General features: G+C 49.9%; 1 protein-coding gene across 2 annotated transcripts; it reads right to left on the bottom strand.

The window, feature by feature from the left end:
* Nucleotides 1–299: 299 nt before the first annotated feature.
* Nucleotides 300–5,462, bottom strand: IRF2BP2 (interferon regulatory factor 2 binding protein 2). 2 transcript variants are annotated; one of them, XM_047760439.1, is made up of 2 exons: nt 4,263–5,462; nt 300–3,625 (listed from the first exon to the last, which is right to left on the bottom strand). In XM_047760439.1, exons 1-2 carry the CDS (start codon nt 5,263–5,265, stop codon nt 2,910–2,912), a joined length of 1,719 nt encoding a protein of 572 aa, XP_047616395.1. In that variant the 5' UTR covers nt 5,266–5,462; the 3' UTR covers nt 300–2,909. The 2 variants fall into 2 exon arrangements, with proteins under 2 accessions (XP_047616395.1, XP_047616394.1); XM_047760438.1 differs by having other exon boundaries at nt 4,215–5,461.
* Nucleotides 5,463–12,719: the final 7,257 nt, after the last annotated feature.

The following is a 12,719-nucleotide window of genomic DNA, read 5'->3' as shown; positions in this document are numbered from 1 at the left end:
CCTCAGAAAATGTTCAGTGCTCCCAACTTTATTTTTATTTAATGCTAAAAGTTAAAAGAAAAAAAAAAGGTACTGTAAATCTGACAAATGACAGAATGCAGGTGATATTTCCATAGCGTGATTTTAAAATAGGATAATGTTGATATCTGAGATTACACTCACTTCAGTTGACATGAGTTTCATCATATATAGAAAAAGTATCACCTTCAACTTAAAAAAAGTAAAGGTTAAAAGGTGGCACACTTTTAAAATACTTGGTGGCCAAGGAAAGGTATATAGTAAAAGTTGTAAACCATGTGTATGTTCTCATAACTTTTAATGTGAGGCCACATGAAAGACAGTACATCTGTTAAATTCTATAAATTGTTAAAGCAAAAAAGGGAAAGCTTCAACACCCCATCCCCTAACATTTTGAGTATTAAAAGCACAGCTGAAATATTAGGATTTGAAGTCTGATACTGCCCATGTACAGTAAGTAGCTTTCTGACATCTTTATCCAGCTGTGCACAATCTCTGCACTGTCATCAGGTACAAAGGATCAAACCCATGTCCCAGTGTTAACTTTTTAACTTAAGAGAATGCCAGAAAAATAACCCAGATCAACACTCTCTCCAGCTGCAAGCCTTCTGCAAAGGCCACCCAAGGGCCAGGCGGACTCTTACTTTTAAAAAAGAGTAACCTCAACACACAGCCCTTTAAAGCAATTCGTATTCTCCCTCTTAAACACCAGCACAGAGAAATCTGAGGTTGTCTTTTCCATAGCTGGACAGACTTATACAAAACAGCAGGATGGTTCTTTACTAATCTTTTTGGAAAGCTTGTCTGTATTAAGATTGCCAAACATACAGATAGCTACCACAAATTAGGTCAAATGACTGATCAACTTATATCTATGAGGTCAAATTCCAGTTTATAATAAAGTGCCTAGATACACATTTATACAACAGACCATAATATGTCTTTACAGATGTCTTTATGGGCATGTAAAATTGACTGTTTCTGCATGTGTGCATGGACATAAGAGAAACCAGTCTGATCTGAGTCAGAGATACTCCAATTAAAAAAAAAAAGTGTAACAACAAACTGGTTAATCATGCAAGTCTGTTTGTAATATAACAATGACTGGTAACATGAATTTGCACAGCATTAATAATAGGTGCACTCATTAAAAACACCATGAAAAATACTGTATATGGTGCAGTATCTGATTTTCAAGTGTTAGTAACTCGACCATTAAAAAACATTTGAGCAATTTAAAAAAGACAAACGTAACTGAAAAAGAATCCAAAGTGGGTAACAATTTATATCTTCAAATTAAAATAGAATCTCAGGTTGTGAACGATACACATAAGTTGTAGTAGACCTTGAAGCCATGATTCAGCCTAATTATAGGGCCAAGTTACAAACACCTGAACATAAAAAGATTTAAAGTAGTGCTCCTGTCAATGTTAAATCATAACAGCACAAAAGAAAAACCAGTATCACTGTGAGACAACTATTTCTAATAACCGATGATTTATTGGTTTAAAAATCATTTTACTGATGCAAAATAGTGATCAAAAGAAATTAGTTTACAAAAGGCTTCTAAAAATAGTTTGAGAGGTGGGGCCTATTATGTAAAACCCTTTCTTTAATTTTCACTAGTTTATCATTTTTCTCCAGAAGAACAGTATTATTCACTTGGTATTTCAAACACATATAAGAAGGAAATTACAGGTTTCCTCCACCCCCATTTGGGCTGTCACTGCTGTGCCCAAGGCAGTGCTGGCAGCACCACGCGCTGTTACTGACATGGTACCATACTGTATTTAGCATTCACTAGAAAACAGGGTGGAGGTTAGAGTATCAACGGCAATAACACTAAATGATTTAAAAAAAAAAAACAAAAAAAAACAAAACACAAAACAGAAATGAAACCAATCCCACAATCTCCAAGTTCACCTGGACTGTAACTTCTCTTCAGACTCTTTTCAAAGGAAACAGTAACAGCAACAACAGACAGAGCTCCAGGGTGTTTCAAAAGATCAAGTGGCGCTGCAGAGCCAGGCTCTGTTCAAAGATGGCAGTGCCATCTTGTACACACCACCAGTCATTATCACTGCCTTGAGTCACTGGATTGTGTATTATGTAACCAACTAGCATGCAGCATTGTAATCTTACAACTGATCACGTGGGCAGTGAACAGTGGTCAACTTTGCCTTAAAAAAAAAAGTCCCCCCAAAACCACACAGTCCTGAAAATCTCTCAGCAGCAACTCTCAGGCAGTCCTCAACAGCCCAACAACTGAACTTTAAGAACAAAATCGAGAAAGATTCAAAATCCATGTCCTATTACTCTTAGGAGAATGTTTGAGGGGAAACATGGTGACATTTCCCAGTGGCATGTCCACTTCACAACAGTACCCCTTCCGCTCATTTCCTTTCCTTCTCCACCAATTGGCCTCCAGCCTGAGAAAGGGGCCAGCAATAAGGAATAACAGACGGTAAGGCAATCTTACAATGTCAGAAAATGTATTTGGCTTTTTTTTTTCTTTTTAAAATAAGTGCATACAAATACAGCTAGAAGCAGTTCTGATTTGCCAAGTGCCCTAAAAAAGCAGCGCAAGTCACAGCCTACATTGAAAGGTAACCAGGATAATAAAGCACAAAGATATGCTAATAACGTTAACAAAAGAAGAAAATGCCTTTATAAGTACATACCTTTTGTCGTCAAAAAAAAAATAGAAACACAATGTATTCAAAAAAAATCAAAATTATACAGCCATGTTTATGAAGTCTACATTTCCCTTGTCTTGGATATATATATATATATGTGTGTATATATATATATATATTTATATATATGGAGATATATACAATTCAAGCAGTTTTAGTTAAGGGTAATCATTGGGTTTTTCTCAAACCGGAAAGTCAAGAGTCTCTCTCTTTTTTCACTTTCACATCTCCAGCAAGGATGGTTGCAATTTCCCCTTGCATGAAGGCCCAGGGGACATTGGAGCCCACAAGAGGGCATTTTTCCCCACTGGGACAATAGACCTCTCCACTAGCTCCCTGCTGTTTGATGCTTTGTCTGGAGCAAGGGAAGCAGAACTTGTGCGAAGGAACGGATGGGCACTGCACAAAGTGGGTGTCCTCCAGCCGCTCGTGGCAGAGGGTGCAGCACAGCGGGGCACTGGCTGCCAGAGAGGAGTCCGGGAGGCTGGCGGGGTGCACTGGCTCCAGTCCTCCTGTGCTGCCTGCCCCCTGGCCCCCTACCTCTCTGGGGCCCAGCCTTCTTTGGTTCATAGAGGACGGAGAGGGTGGACTGCTGCTGTTCCTCCTGGTGGTGGAGTGCACCTGATTGGCATCTTTAGAGGCATGACTGCCCCCAGCATTGTCTGCAACTAAGATCAGGGCTGCCATGGGGGACTGGCCATTCTGGGCCGCTTCAGGCGGTGTGGTCCGGTTGGAATGAGGTGAGGCAGTGGGTGGTGGTGGAGACACAAAAGAGGATGTAGGCGTAATGGGGATCTTGAGCCCTTCAGTGGATGTGGACAGCCAGGGCTGTGCCTCTCCATTGATCTTAGGGGGCCCGACTTCACCTTCTGGTTCTGGTGAAGGCTTCCTTTTCCTTGCAGTTCTTGCAACTGGAAAAACAGAAATAAAAGGGAAAAGAGAAAATAAATAAAGGTGCACCGGAAAGGACCTTTTACTAACATGAAACAAAATTCGCTAAAGCATTTTTATTCTCTGAAAGCTGGTAGATAAAAACTCACGTGAGCTTTCAAGAGCACGTGTAACTTAAAACACTTAACTTACAGGGCTGAGGCAGTATGCCACTTAAAAACACAAAAGCCACAGAAAACGATTCCTACACAACGGCCTATTCTGACACACGCAAGCATGTAGCCCGGCTAAACCGGGCATACGACTGCTAACGTCCCCCAGCAGGTTAAAAGGTGACTGGTGCTCTCCTGCTCTCCTCCAAGAATGTGCTGGGAAAGGAAAACCCGGTGTCAGTGCCTATCAGCCCGGTCTGACTCATCTCTGTTGTGCTACTTCAGCACAGGAACACGTTGCCACTAAGCACTGGTTCCGCCTCGGGCAAATCAGGAAGTTGGGTGTTTGTTGTTTCTGGGCCGGCCGGGGGAGAATGGTGAATGGGAAGGGCACCCCCTCCTCTGCTCTCCGTCCCCTCTTCGCCCCGAGATCACCTCACTCCACAGCCGCCCCTACCTGCTTTAGACCCGTTGGCCCCGTTGGCCTCGAAACCCAACAACCTGCCTGCAGTCAGGGCCGGCTCCTTCTTAAACTTGCTCTCGAAGGGCCCCGAGTGGCCGTGCTGGTGCAGCGCCAGCAGCGTGTCTCGAACCGTCTTGGGCCTGTTGACCCAGTCCTGATCGCCGGGCCCGCGGCCCTTGACCGCGCCCTCCGTGCCCAGCTCGGCCGCCCCGGCCGCGGTGGTCAAGCTGTCTGCCGGGCCGCGGTGCGAGGTCGGCGGCGGCTGCTTCTCCTTGGCTGCCGCCTCGCGCTGCTCGTGCTCCGCCGACGCGCTGCTCGTCACGGACGCCGGCCGCTTGTGGGCGCCCAGTTCGGCCGGCTGCGCCGAGCCCAGCCCGGCGGCCGCGGCCCCGGACACGGCGGCCAGTGAAGCGGCGGCGCGACCGCCCAGGCCAAGCGCGGCGGGCAGCGGCGTGGTCGAGCCGTTCATGAGCGGCACCAGGGTGGGAGGCACGGCGTGGCCGCGCCGCGGGTTAGGACTCTGGCGGTTCAGCTCCGGCGGCTCCTCCAGCTTGGAGAAGCCGTTGGGCACCAGGATGCCGTTCACGGGCGGCGGCTGCGGCGTTGGCGGCTGGGCCAGACCGGCGGATGGGCGGCTACCGCTGAAATCGGAGCCGAGGCGCGGGGGCCGCTCGGCTGCGGCGGCTGCCAGAGGGTAGCGCTCCAGGGCCTGCGGGGCGCGCGCGGTGGCCTCGGGGCCGCCGTGGCCGAGCTGCTGCTGCTGCTGCAGGAGAAGGTCCTTGGCGGAGAGCGGCGGCGGCTTAGCGGCGGCCGGGGCCGCGGCGCCGGGCGGGGAGCGGCCCTCCGGGAAGCAGCCGTGCGCCCGCTTGAGCTGCCGCGCCGTCTCGATGACGAACTCGACGCGGTCGGCGCCCTCGTAGTTGACGCAGCCGCGGCACACGGGCTCCGTGAAGTCCCAGATCATGGCCCAGGGCATGCGGGGCAGGTCACACAGGTAGCACGACTGCCGCCGGGACGCGGCCGCCACCGCCACCGCCGCGGCCATGTCCGAGGAGCCCGCGGCGCCGGAGGAGGAGGAGGGGGCGCCGCCGCTCCCCGCCGGCACCACGCGCGCCCTCCTCCCCCCCCAACCCCGCGTCTCCCCCACCAGCGGCGGCGGCGGCCGCAAAGGCGGCGGCGGCGGCAAAGCCCGCGAAGGATCGGCGCCCGCGCAGCGCCCCCGGTGCACGAGGGGCGGCGGGCGCGGGGCGAGGGGTTGCAGCCGCGGCAGCACGTCCCCCCGGCCGGCGCGGGCGCGGGTGGGCGGCGGGGCGGCGCGGCGCGGCGGGCGCGGCGGCGGCGGCGGGGGCTCGGCCGGGGCCGCGGCGGGCCTCCAGACCGGGGCGAAGACGGGCCGCGCGGGCGCGGGGGAGCGCAGCAGGTCGCGGCGGCGGCCGGCGCGGAGTGCGGGGCGGGGGGCGGGGAGGCCGGGGGGGCGGGGGGCGGGGGGCGGCCGCCGGGGCAGGCTCAGCCCGAGCGGCGGGGCATGCCGCGCCGGGGCGGCGGCGGCGGCGGCCGTGCGGCGTGGAGCTCGGGCGCGGCACGGGCCCCGGGTCGCTCCGCTGCTCTCTCACAGCTCCTGGCGTCGCCGCTCTCCAGCGCCCGCCTCAGCGCCCAGCCCGCCTCAGCTCCGCCGCCGCCGTCGCTGCTGCTGCTGCCGCCGCGGCCGCTCCACTTCTACAGACTTGATTCTTCGACAGCCTCGCAAGGCGCCTGCGCGGGCCCCCTCCCCTCGCGCGCGCGCGCCCGCCCTCCCCCGCTCCCTCCCCCTCCCCCCGCCAGAGAACGAGCGCTGCCGGGAGAGCCGGCTCCGCGGCGCCCGCCCGCGGGTCAGCACCACCCGCCTGCGCCTCGGCTCGTGTCCCCGACGTGAAGCCGTCGCTGGCGTGGCTTGCTTTCCTCCAACCGCTCGGCTCCCTCGACTGCTCAGGCAGTTCCTTCTCGTCTAGGGCTGTTTGAGCCAAACCGTGCTAGAACTCATATTTTGAAAAGCCAGGCCACTCTGTAACCTGGTTCTGTCAGTAGCATCTTGAGGATGGGGATTTTCAGTCAAGTGCCGTTCACAGTTTTGTAAGGAGCTTTATTTGAACTCCTCGGTGAGTGCTTTTACACCCGCATGTCTTGGGAAGGACACACGCGCCGCCGGTCCCCTAAACTTTTACAACAGGAGGGTGCGCGCCCAAGTCTAGGGCCGCGTCCACCCGCCCTTCTACGGAGCCCTTCCGGGAGCGAGCGGGTATGCTGCCCGAGGAGGTTCCGATCCCCCTCTTCCCCAGTCCGCAGCCCGCCGGGCCACGCGGGGATCCCGGTCGCCTGCTGCAGGCCCGCGCGGCGGGCGCGTGACGTGGGCGCGGGGCCGCGTGCGCCGCCACCGAGTGCGCACGCTCCGCGCGGACGTGACTCGGCGCCGCTGGCACTGGCGGCCCCATTGAACGAATGCACATTCCAGGGATCCGGGGTCAGCGGCCAACGCGGCCGCGTCACCGCGCAGGCTCCGCCCCCGCCGCGACTCTGCTCCAGGCCCCGCCTCTCGGAGCCAAACTTGGACTCCAGGTGGCGCGCGGCGCGGGCACGAGCGGCAGCGGGGCCTTGGCCCGCGCCCGCCGTGGGGGCGAGCGACCGGCTACCCCGCTGGCTGCTCTGGCGTCCCCGGCGCCGCGTTGGGGCAGTGGCAGCCTTGCGCCCCTGGCAAGGCCCGGTGGGTGCGAACCCGCCTGGCGCGAAGGCGAGATGTGGCCGCAGAGCCTGGCCGCGCTCTGCCACTGTAGGCCGCCACAGACTCTGCCCAGACTGAAATGAGCACTTGAGTTTCACACTTTTATCGGGAGGAGGAGCTGGCGTGTGTTATGGTAAATTACTTTTGGCTGGTCGTTAGTCTTAACTGACTAATAGACGCGGGCTTAGTCACTCGCAGTTGGGACTTTTACACTTCAAGTCTGTAAGGGCGGCCTTGGGAGCTTCCTTTGTTGGAAAACAGGCCCACATCTCTCCCTGAGACTGGAATGAGCTGGTTAAGTGTGGGAAGAACAGGGTACTAATTATATTATCTTCCCTACAACTGGATTGGTAGGTGGAGAGAGAAGAAAAATCCTGCTGACGTTTCTTTTCTAGTTGTTGCTATTGAAAATGCCAGGTTGCTTCAAAGGATTAACCACAAGGAAGAGGAAAAACACCCTTAGAGAAACAGTGGAGGGAGCTGCTTAAAGCACAAGAAAAAACCTGTCTGAAAATGGCACAGAAAACGTAATGCCAGACTTAAATGTTTTTATAGGCGAACCCTGAATGTCTTCTCTTGGGGATTTCCAGAGAGGGTGCGCCTGCCATAAAGGTCTCCCCATCTGTTCCCGGATCTTGCCCTGCAATTACAGTCCTGCCTCACCCTCTCCTGCTTGGAAAAATGGGACCCTGATTTTTTTTCTCCCAAGCAGCTGGTGCCAGCGGATTGGGTCATTCCTGGTCCCTGGTGTCCCACACCTCTTTCAAGACCTGCCACTCTCCTGGGAGACCCTGTGCCACTCATTCTAGCACATGACTTGGTCCCACTAGGCCACTGCCATAGGGGATGAGGCCCAGTCTCTGTGCTGCAGAGAGATGAGCCATCTCACCCCTAAGAAATGGCCCCACTAGGAGTGACTGAAAGATTAAAAGAAAACAACTTGGGGTTAGAGTCATGGCCTAATTATACTCATGTACCTGCCAGGGCACTGTAATATCCTCATGGGCAGGCCTGTGGTTCCATCCCAAAATAGAAATACCGGGATCCAAATTCTGCCCTGAGAGGTATTCAGTGAGGATTTTTGTAGAACAGAGCTTTTCTTCTCCAGATGGAGAGTGTTTCCTTTTTATTTTACACTGCCAGTTTAATGTTGAAACTGAGTTGTTGTAACTTCCCTTAATGAAATGCCCGCTGGAAAATGGAAAGCCTATTTTAGTTCTGGTTTCTCTTGCCATAAAAGGATCCAGGATCAAGAGGGTTAAGGCTGGCCCTGGATCCAGGGCAGCAATTCCTTATATTGTATCTGAAGTCTTTCATGCTGCCTGGCCTTTCATGTAGCTCTGAAGCAGCTTTATCGATGTATGCTAAGTAAACATAGCTTTGTTTTCGTCTTCCACCCACCGCCCTCCCTCCCGGCACAGACTGGAGCTGGATCCCTTCCAAAGCGGCTGCTGCAGCAGTTAGAGCCGCCTCCTCCACACACAGGAGCAGGGTTTCTAGGGTGAGGCAATGCGTCTGCAATTCGCAGAGACAAGGCAGGAATTGTAATTGTAGTTCATCATGTGATGACTTATGAAAGAGGAAGTTGGTATGTTTTAGTCACGTAGACTCTGCCCTCCTGCTTAAAAGGCTCTCCCGGTCCTCTCAAAAGAGAATTATGATCATCTTGGCCACTTGGAGTCAAGGTTACAGGGTTGGCTGCAGTCTCCTCCTACACAACTGCATGTGGACAGGCAGGCGGATGCTGGCTAAAGTGTTGGTGGGGCAGTGGGTTGAGGCTGGCTTTTAACCAGAACGCTCAAATGCTGCAGTTTGTCTTAAGAATCAAAAGAGATATCCTATGGGGAACCCTCCTGCTGAGATTCGACGAAGCAACAATCTTTTCCAGCTCTAATTGCTGAGATTAAAAAAAGAAAAAAAAAGTAAATCCCAGTGCAGGAGCAAAAGGAAAGCCATTCAATGTGACACTGTCAAAAGCTGGAGTAAGAGAAGTGATTGGAAGGTGAACCAAAGGGAGCAGTTCTAAGCAGTAGCTCAATGGGTAGAACAATTCTGCCCCCGACACTGAGATTTACATGAGTCTCTGCTGTGTGAGCCTTAAACATCTAAAATCTGAATCTGGTCCCTGGAGCTCATTCCAGAGGAGATGCTTGTTAACACGCCACAGCCCTGTCCTGGCAGTCCCTAGAGCAGTGTAAGGAAATGGTTCCTGCCAGAGGATCCTGTTGGAACCCCACCTGCAGCTGAGGGAGGGCTGCAACCCCATGCCCCCAGCAACGTGTGGGTGCCCTCTAGGAGGTGGTGTTCCTGGGGACTGCTGAGTTCATGCATGTCACCCTATAGCCCCACTTGGAATCGCAGCCTTCATTCTTTAGAACGCATTTTCTATTAATAGCATGATGTTGCAGCCATACTACTGCTTCTTAAATTCTGACCCTGGCATATTTGAAGGAGAAAAAACTACAGCAACATGTCATCTGAATTTCTGTGGCTACCATCCTGGGCTCCTTGTACTTGGGCAGAAGTGAGACTAGACAAGCATGTGTGATATTCAGGGCTTTCCACTTTGAAAAGTTATAAATATATATTTGAACATATTTATTTATGTGAATATATCTCCACGTACTATGGAGAGTCGTGACATAAAGGAAGCTTCTGTAATAGATGTCAGAGCCTCTCTTTTGTTATAGTATTTTACGAGACAGTTCTACTGTTTTTCAAAATGCAGATAATGCTATTGTAGAAATACTTTCCCTCTTTTTGACCTCTCCCTGTGACCTGCCTCCCCTGTGCACAGAAAACATTAGGATATTAAAGAGGCTTTTGCCCGTGGAGGAGATAAACTCTCTGTGGAGGGTCTAAGAATCAGGCCAAGTAAATCACAGGGGCTCTTAATCATGCACGTATTCTACACGGAAGCTGTTAGTTACCGGCCTACGTGTAAACATGTGCAGGTCCCCCTTTAGAGTAAAATTTGGGGTCTTGATGTAGGTTAGCGCCTGACTATGTCAGATTTAAAGAGCTAAGTGAAAGTTACAGACAAAGGAGAGATTGAGGTCACACACTCACTCAGTCTGCAAGGAAATTTGTAGGAGCACTGGAAGGAATTCAACAGCCATTTGATGCCAGAACCCTCCTATTGACTTTTTGGAAAGAGCATGATGAAGTGTACTTTTCTGGAATAATATCTGGATGCAGGTTTCACTTATGTTTAAGACACTCACCAAAATCCTTTAAGAGATATCAGTAGGAAAATGCTGACAAAAGAGCAAACTAACCTCATGGATAATGTTTGAAAATAATAAAATGGTAACTTTTCTCTCTTTCTACTTAAGAAGGCAACTTTCCTATATATGCACTCAGTAGTAAGGGAACTGAAAAAATAGAAGAGGTTACAATTCTAAAAAGGATGTGATAGCTTTGTGTTTATTATATCTTTCATATGGACCATCAAAGAGTTATTTCAAGCATACCATTTGATTCTTGTCAAACTTTTTTCAGAAACTAAACTCCTGAGACGGTGAAAGATTAAGTGATTTGCCTGCGGTAGCATTAAAGGTGAGTGCCGGAACTGAAATCCAGGTATGAGTGTTTTTATATATGTATATATATTGCGTTTAAAAAAGAAAATCATGTAAGCACAGTTTAGAGGCCTGGAAGAAAAGCGTTCACATTTGTGAGTGTTAATAAGAGTGTTAAGATTTGCCTATCTATACCTGTATTTCTAAGAAAAAAGAAAATTCTAGTATAGTTCATAGAACGGGCGTTCCAAAGGAAAATAAACAATGACAACAGATAGAGGGATGTGGTAGAGAGGCAGTTGCCACCAGGCCATGCCTAGTATGGGACTCAAATGGCAGATCATTTTGGGTTGATGAAACTTAGATACAATTTATGAACCATAGGTAGAAATTAATGTTGGTGTTTGGATAAAAAACTCAATTCTGGGATTTAGTTGCATGAGGAACTGGTTTGTCACTCACCAGATTGGAATACTGCACCTCCAACTCCTACCTATTTCCTTAAAAACAGAGGAAAATCTCATGAAATCCTGTTGCAGGACCCCAGTACTGGCTACTTTGCACTCAGACAAGTAAATTCAGTGTGCATTTACTTGGCATTGGAGAGGAAAAGCCATGAAGTCAGATATTTCATAGAATTTCATGGTTATAGAGGGGCTATAGGAAGCAAAATGATCATAACTTATTCCAATAAACTTTCATTGTTCTTTGTACATCTGAAATAGAAGTTAGCTGATATGAACGAGATTGACTTTCTCTTGATAAGATGCAAATATATTTTGCAAAAGAATGCCGATCAGCAGGAGATTTTGGCATTTACCAATGAAGTTTCAAGAATCTGTTCTCATAACTTACTTGCTCTGGTCTAATGTCTTTAGCACACAAACACACACACAGAGCTATGTTTTTTAAAACAATATTTTGTAGGTGATAGCCCAGTGATATCCAAAGATCTAAACATTAACAATAAACTTTTCCCCAAACCTTTTTTTTGCTTTGGTCAGTTTTCTGTGTAAAGGAGACACAGAGAACTTCTTGCAAAAGGAAAAAAAGAACGGAAAATTTAAAAGACGATCAGTGACCCGGAATGTATTAATTGAGTGATTGTCAGTATGCTTCGGTGCATCCGCTCCTGTGCCCACGTGGTAATACCTCTTTGCCAAGGGGAGGGCACAATCACTGAGAGCATTAAAATTCACAGTCGGGGAGTTCCCGTCATGGTGCAGTGGAAACGAATCTGACTAGGAACCATGAGGTTGCAGGTTCGATCCCTGGACTCACTCTGGGTTAAGGATCTGGCATTGCCGTGAGCTGTGGTGTGGGTCACGGACACGGCTTGGATCTGGCGTTGCTGTGGCTGTGGTGTAGGTCGGCAGCAACAGCTCTGATTAGACCCCTAGCCTGGGAACTCCATATGCTGCAGGTGCGGCCCTCAAAAGACCAAAACAACAACAACAACAACAAACAAACAAAATTCACAGTCGGAGCTGAAGTGCACACAGGGAAGAGGAAAACTAAATACACGGGAGCAGATAGCCTGGGTTTGAGCCCTAGCAAAAGGGCCCTGGTGGACAGAAAAAGAGAAGTAGATTTCTTAAAATGATTACCTAAATATAGCGTCTTTACTAAAAAGCTTGTCCCAGACAGCTAAGATGCAAATACGAATGAACTTTGATGGACTTGTTGGCAAGCCTCCTCAGCCCTTCCAGCAAATTCCTGAGTGATAAAGTTGGTTCTGAAACATGCCTGGAAACTAGCATGTATGAACTTCCTAGGGGCTGATATCTCTTAGCATCTAAGAAGTAGCTAGATTGGGAACATTTTTCAGGCTGCTTTTATACTTTCTATCTGTCTATCTTTGCATTGTTGGACCAACTCATTATTCTTAATAATGACTAAAACATCGGTGTTTATTCACTTTATTAATTTGGTAAACTGAGATACCAGCACAGTAAGGAACTTGCCTAGAGACAAAGAAAATGTGCAGCTGAACAACAGCTAGAATTTAGGTTCCCCAAACTGCAGTTCTTTCTTTAGCCCACTGGTGGGCTACCTCCTATTTCTAGTTTCCTCACAGGTTCTTTTTTACATATATGTACATATCTGCACAGGAGACAGCTGTGGGACCATAGGTTCTCTTTGCGCAGCTGGCGAATGACCTGAAGGGGATCCCTGGGCCACCGGGCCTGGGTTTTTCTTGAGCTGAAGTGGGGACGTTGAGCC

This window comes from Phacochoerus africanus, chromosome 15, assembly GCF_016906955.1.
Source record: "Phacochoerus africanus isolate WHEZ1 chromosome 15, ROS_Pafr_v1, whole genome shotgun sequence".
In the NCBI taxonomy this organism is placed as follows: Eukaryota; Metazoa; Chordata; class Mammalia; order Artiodactyla; family Suidae; genus Phacochoerus; species Phacochoerus africanus.
Note: the sequence above shows the minus strand (reverse complement) of the source record. Positions and strands in the feature narration are given on the sequence as shown.